Source organism: Oreochromis aureus, linkage group 8, assembly GCF_013358895.1.
Source record: "Oreochromis aureus strain Israel breed Guangdong linkage group 8, ZZ_aureus, whole genome shotgun sequence".
Classification (NCBI taxonomy): domain Eukaryota; kingdom Metazoa; phylum Chordata; class Actinopteri; order Cichliformes; family Cichlidae; genus Oreochromis; species Oreochromis aureus.
This window is the reverse complement of record NC_052949.1, coordinates 14911057-14917514: the sequence shown is the minus strand read 5'-3', so window position 1 is coordinate 14917514 and position 6458 is coordinate 14911057. Positions and strand designations below refer to the sequence as shown.

Below are 6458 nucleotides of genomic sequence, written 5' to 3'. Positions count from 1 at the left end.
TGTTTCCTCTGACAGCTGTGAACTGAGCCTACAATATCGATACACCCACGAGTGGACTTTAATGAAGCATGTAAACAAACCCCTATTTATCCCTGCAACATTAAAGTGCACAAGAAGCATTGTTCAAGAGTCGGATTTCGTGGCTCCTTCTCCACGGTGGCCAATCAGATTCCTCTTCCTCCCAGCAGCACAACAGCATCTGACATCACGCCAATTCACAAATCCTGCAAAGCACCGTTTACCTCTCGGTGCCACGCTGTTTAATCACAAAATGCTGCTCTTATTAGTCTCTTTGTACATTGTGAACGAACCGAGGTTGCAGAATGTGATTACATTTCAATCACTTCTCCTCTAGCATTTCAGAATTTCTGCAGCTCCCTGTGGAGTCAAACCTTCCCACAGTAATAATAGTAATAACAAGAAGAAAATGGGTTAAACAGCAATAAACAGTAAAACTTTCTTTTATTTTCACAGACATTATAACACACCACCTCACAACAGCATGTAAAGCCAAAGACAAAGGGAGAGGCTCAAATACCTCTTGGGCACTAAACAGCACATTATGTACAACGGGCATTAGAATCAGCCTCACAATTACTCGTTTAGTTGTAAAAGACAGCGCGGAATAAATAGGCTATTTTACACGAATGTTTAATATAAACAAATACCTGTCGTACAAATTGCACTTGCCGATGGCTGTGAGGTAAAATACTTCGTGAGCTCTACATGACTGCGATACAGTCACTCCGACAAATGCCTTGCTCTTATCCAGTGCCTTTAAATAACAGTTTATTGTAGTGCGCCTGAGCGGTGATGAGCGAATTTTTACGCACGAACCTGGAGCGAGGATCGGACTCTTACTTCCCCATTATAAATCATAAATGCAGAAATCAACTGTTTATCGAACAAAATCAAAACTGAAAAGTTTATATTTATATCAGGCATAAATCACAGGAGTGCGACTGCACTCTTTGGCTGATGCACAGATTCACCGGATTTCAAATTCGGCACCTGACAGGTTTTTAATCACAGAAGCTTTACAGCCACCTCATTTTAGGGTTGATGAGCTATAATTTCAGCAAATTTGATTTTCTCTTTCACACTAAAGTCTCTCTCTGAGCCAAAGGGAGATCTCGGGAAAATAATTTATCCTGATGCTTTAAAAATGGCTTTCAAACACGTTTCTAGCATTTTCGCCTGGTGTTTGAACTCAAATGATTGTTGTTGAAAAGGTCCCCATTGAAATGATATGGCTCTTACGCACTCCGTCTCCAAAAGGAAACTCGCCTATTTTGTCATTATCTTTTGCTAAATCTGCCTGAACAGAAGTTGAACTTTGTCCCCCCCTCTCACAGCTGTGATTCGGAGTGAGACAACTTTCCGGTCCCCAGGCTACTATCACTGTTGTCCAAGCCGGCGCAGTCTGACCACATCCCCAACGTTCCGGGCTCCAGAGAGGAGACGAACCCGCCGGAGCATCGGGACAGGTCGCAGGAGCTAATGTGTAGCCTGCGGTCGGCTTGCCTCGGGCAGCACAGCAGCCTCTTAAAAGCCTTCCTGAAATCTGGGCTTCGGCAGTAAATGATGGGGTTAAACGCAGAGTTCACGTACCCCAGCCAGTTCAGAAACACGAAAAGGTCCTTGTCCACCACCTCTGCGCAAAAAACCCTCACGACGTTCACTATGAAAAAGGGCAGCCAGCACAGAGTGAACGTCCCCATGATGATGCCAAGCGTTTTGAGCGCTTTCTGCTCCCTGAGTGCCAGGATCTTAGACGGCCTCTTCTTGCACTTGGAGGTCAGTCCGGTTAAGGTGTTGTGAAACCTGCCCTCGCACTTGTCGATCTTCCTCAGCTGCTTTTTCGCCTCTCTGTACACGCGGGCGTAAACAAATATCATGACCAGGAGAGGAATGTAAAAAGATATGATGGATGAGGAGATGGCGTATGCTCTGTTTGTGACAAAGTCGCAACATTCGGGGTCCTCGTAGCAGTCTGTGTCCACGCTGTCCCGAGACCAGTGCATCAGGATGGGCAAGAAGGAGACCAGCGCAGAGATCGCCCACACCACACACACCACCGCTTTGGCCCGGGCTTTGGTTAACAAGCTTTGGTAGCGGAAAGGTGATGTGATGGCCACATACCTGTCTATGGCGATAACGCACAGGGTCTCGATGCTGGCGGTGACGCAGAGAACGTCCACGGAGATCCAGAACTCACAGAAAAAGGTGCCATACAGCCACGAACCGCGCACCGCGAGCGCCGCGCCAAATGGCACAACCAGCAGCCCCATGATGAGGTCCGCGCTCGCCAGCGAGACGATGAACACGTTGGTGAGAGTCTGCAGCCTCTGCGTCCTGGCGATGGCCACGATGACCAGGATATTTCCGAACACGATGGACAGGACGATCAAACCCATAACCAGGCTCATGCCGGCCATCCACTGCTCGGACGCGGCTGCAGCGGAGCCCGGTGAGTCGGACGCCTCGCTCCCCGTGCCATTCTGGAAGTTCACTGGCGAGGACGCGCCACCACCGTCCCCCATGACGGGCTGCTGGGCTGTGAGTGGAACCAGGTCGAGATCATCAAGGCAGCACTAACAACGCCTTCACAGTCTATAGCTCTACTCCCACTGCGCGCCAACTCCATCTGGAGCGCCTCTCGAGTCCTCAGCCTGCGTTGGCTGCTGAAGCGGCCGGGACAGCAAAGCGCGCGGTGACATCATTGCTCCTCACGACCAATCAGGCAGCTCAGCGGGCAAACGGTCCCAGCGGTGAAGTTGTGGAAGCAAACAAACACCTGAACCTTAAATTTTCAGTCAGTCTCTTTTTGGTGTCTTCACCAGTTGGAACAAACGCATGGGCGAATAAACCAAGCGTTTATTAAGCAGGAGAAGGAGATGGTCACTCCCCAAACTGTCCATAACTATCATCGGTCCAAAAAATCTTCTCGGTTATGGAAACACGATGAACCAAATATGGAAGTCCAGCAGGACATGAACTACAGGGATTTCTCTGTTTTCATCACTGGCGAACCACAAACAAAATTTGTTTTTCCACTTGTCAGTTTTATATTTTTATCGCTAAGAATACATTCCGTGGGCATGAGGTCAGGCCCAACCACGGATCTGTGGTCCTTCCTTCACAGCAGCTGTATTATGGTAAACTTCTTATCTCCAATCGCAAGTACAGAAGGCTATAAAGCAGGGGTTGACTCACAGCTATTCATTCCGCATCATTGCAGAGATAAACATTCCAGGTCAGTTCCAGGTCATTAAAAATGATTTTTCTGACCTACACCTGAACCAGGTTTTAAAATATGGCCGAGATGGAAGAAAGACAAGCCTAGCAGCCAGCCTAGTTAAAAAAAAAAGAAGGAAAAGAAAGAAAAAGAAAAGAAAAGAAGGCGTTTAAGATAAAGAAACAACAACAAAACAATGAAAGGAAGGTAGATTAAAGGATTTTCTTATGTAACGATGCCATTTTTTTTTCAACAGACTTGGAAAGAAACAATTCATACTTTGGATGAACATTGTTTCATCTTTTAACTGTATTCATAAATTAATCAAAAATCATTTCAGGAACACTGTCAACCTACTGTCAACAGGCAAGACTTTATAAAAAACACTGGACTGATGGGGCTCTCCATTGCCTCTTGTCTTATGGCCTGCTCTCCGAGGCCATAAACAGTTTATTTATGCAAGTGAGTTTCCAGTATGGAGACATTACACCCTAAATAATTTAGGATTTCAGCAAACTGGCAGGAGTTACACTGTTCATTTTAAAGAACTAACCCATTGTTGGTGCCCACCTTCAAATCTGACCACTACTGTAGGCCAACAAAGGTACACCTGCCTATCAGAGGGGCATTAAACAGAATATAAAGTGAAGGTTTTGGGCCTAAAAAACACATTTTATTCACTGTATTGTGGGAAATAAAATATATAGTTTCTTTATGGTTTTTGGTTAAAATGAATAAATAAATAAACTCCATTCATCTTCTTTCCTCCTCTGTGGTGGCAGAAATTTCCAAGAGCTTGAAATCAAACCGCATAAAACAAAAACTATGTGCATTAACAGGAGTGAGAAGACTTTTTTTTCCTATTAGTGCCTTTTTAAAAATCTATGGTCCATTTTTAAATAGAAGAAATTCCTTTTCTGAAGCTTTCATTACAGGACAATGACTGTTAAAGGCTTAAACGATTCCCTGACTTTGCTGATGCATCGGCTCCTCTTCTCGGCCACATTTAAAGCATTTACACCTCTTCAGCGTAATTCAGATGTTCAGAGTTTCACACAGCAGCTCGTTTACTTTCATAAAAACGTGCTCATGGAAATGCTCTTGACCACTCAACAGCAGCTACCTCCCACATAATCTTTGTGCAAGCTTTGAATGCAGGACTGAAGAGAAGTCCTGCTGGTTCATCTTTGGTTGATCTCATATGTTGACACCAGCGCAGAGTCAAAGGTCAAAGTTGATTTCATTATTTGAAGTGATGGTTTTCCCCGTTTATGGATTGAGTTCGAGAGTCTCTGCAGAGGCAGACAAACCGATGTGTTCGAGTGAAGCTCCAGAGCGTTTTGTTAGCGGCTCTGCTCATCAGAAAACCTGCTTTTCAAGCGAACGTTCCTCACACACCGCAGCCTGGAAATACGGCAATGATATTTTATCTCTTACAGTGATATGATCTTAATGGAGCCCACTCAGCCACAGTGAATGGTGAATAAATGTTTCTGCGGTAAAAAAAAAAGAAACTGTGGAGAAACTGAAATTTTCTCCTTCGCCTGGCCCCAAAACACCCTGCCAATATTAAATGAGCCATTTTATTTTGAAATCACCTTTTACGAGCAATTAATTCAATAACAATAAACCAGTGTCAGTTTCACACATCCTGTGAGTGTCATAAGAGGCACATGGCTCTCAAGCCCCTGAGAAAGCTTTTTAAAAGCCCTTTTTGTGCTGGTGAAAGGAGCTGTGTGCTGGTGGAAGCTCTTATCTGATCACTCACATTTGAACTCCTTACTTGGGGGGTGTTCTCGCAGTTAAATTAATATTCATTTTAATATGTTATACCACCACAAGTGAGAGAAGAGGTGGCAGCTTCGATGACCCGAGCGCCTTACCCGACTGGGTATTTTATCCATGTACTGTGTTGATGTTTTCAGTTTGCCAAATATTAACTGAGGCTGTGAGTGTGTGTGTGGCACAGGGTTAATGATGCCGCCAGAATGACAGCGAGGAAAGCAGCTGAGGGGACAGAGGGATAAAACAGCAGGAAAAGACTCAGACAGAGTGAGTCAGGAGGCCAATAATAGCTCCCCGTCTTAAGCAACCATGTCGTTGACATGTTTATCTTTGCATATTAAAGTATCTGGTTAAAGACAGATTCATTTGCTTGTGTTTCTGATTTATCCTCAGGTCTGAGACGCAAGAGCTCTTTTTTTGTGACGGTTCTAACTTGTGGAGTTTATCTTCGTGTTAAAAAAATACACATAAAAGAATCACAAGATGACCGTCCACATCGCTGCTACCCACAACACATTCCACCTCAAGTCTGGGATTTTGTAAAACACTAATATTGCTCCCCTGGGACAGTTCTGAAAAGACCTTTGAAGCTTTCCAGAGAAAGGACCGTTTTTAAATAGCATTTTGCAGCTCATCCCATGCCCAGAGTGCATAAAACAAGAAAGTGCTTTCACAAAGCCCTGAGTGCACCCCGGGGACAAAAGAATTTTCAAGTTGTAGATGTGGAGCTAGGCTGCTGGCATGATAGGATAAAAGGATGGAGATAAAAGCGGGCAGCTTACCTATCAATGTCTTTTTCAATAAACTGTAATTTTTGCTCCTCTGGCAGAGCGAGGAGCAGCCTAAAGATTCCTATAAAATGCAACAGAGCTCCCAATAATGTCACAGATTCCAGTAAATGCAATAAAGTTTTCACTTGGTTTGATAAAAACATGTAATAATCTGACAAAAAGGGGAAGAAAAATCAAATGGCTCTTTGTTTTCAAACTAATTGGAAAAAAAAAAGTAATTTCAAAACTAATTCTGACAGATGATGTAGTTAAGAACAAACCTGTTAAAATAAATGTGCTCATTTTGAATTTGTTGCCAGAAACACCTGAAAATAGTTGAGTTTGGAGCTTCTTTGCAACTGTGTTGCATCACGTCTTATTTTCTTGCCAACACTCTGTACTCTGGACTTCAGACAGGCCAGTTTGGTACAAAGAATTTTTTTTTTACTACCATTTATTGGAATATGTGCAGAATGTGGTGTGACATTGTCCTGCTGAAATTGGCATCCAAGCATCCAATTGCTGGATTCATATGTTGCTCCAACACCTAGATTTTGATTCAGCATTAATGGTGCCTTCATAGATGTGGATTTCAGTCACTAGTGCAGGAACTGAAAACTATTTTAAATTCTGATGCGTTTCACCCCAGTTCACCTTATATGAGG

At 43.9% G+C, this 6458-nt stretch overlaps 1 protein-coding gene across 1 annotated transcript; it reads right to left on the bottom strand.

Moving 5' to 3' along the window:
* Window positions 1–451: 451 nt before the first annotated feature.
* On the bottom strand, window positions 452–3591 carry adrb1 (adrenoceptor beta 1). The gene has a single exon (XM_031751959.2). The coding sequence runs from the start codon at window positions 2541–2543 to the stop codon at window positions 1350–1352; it is 1194 nt and encodes a 397-aa protein (XP_031607819.1). The 5' UTR covers window positions 2544–3591; the 3' UTR covers window positions 452–1349.
* Between the last annotated feature and the right edge of the window lie 2867 nt (window positions 3592–6458).

What these genes read in the sequence shown, in the direction of transcription:
- adrb1 (XM_031751959.2), bottom strand. Translation starts at nt 2,543, where the DNA reads ATGGGGGACGGTGGTGGCGCGTCCTCGCCAGTGAACTTCCAGAATGGC.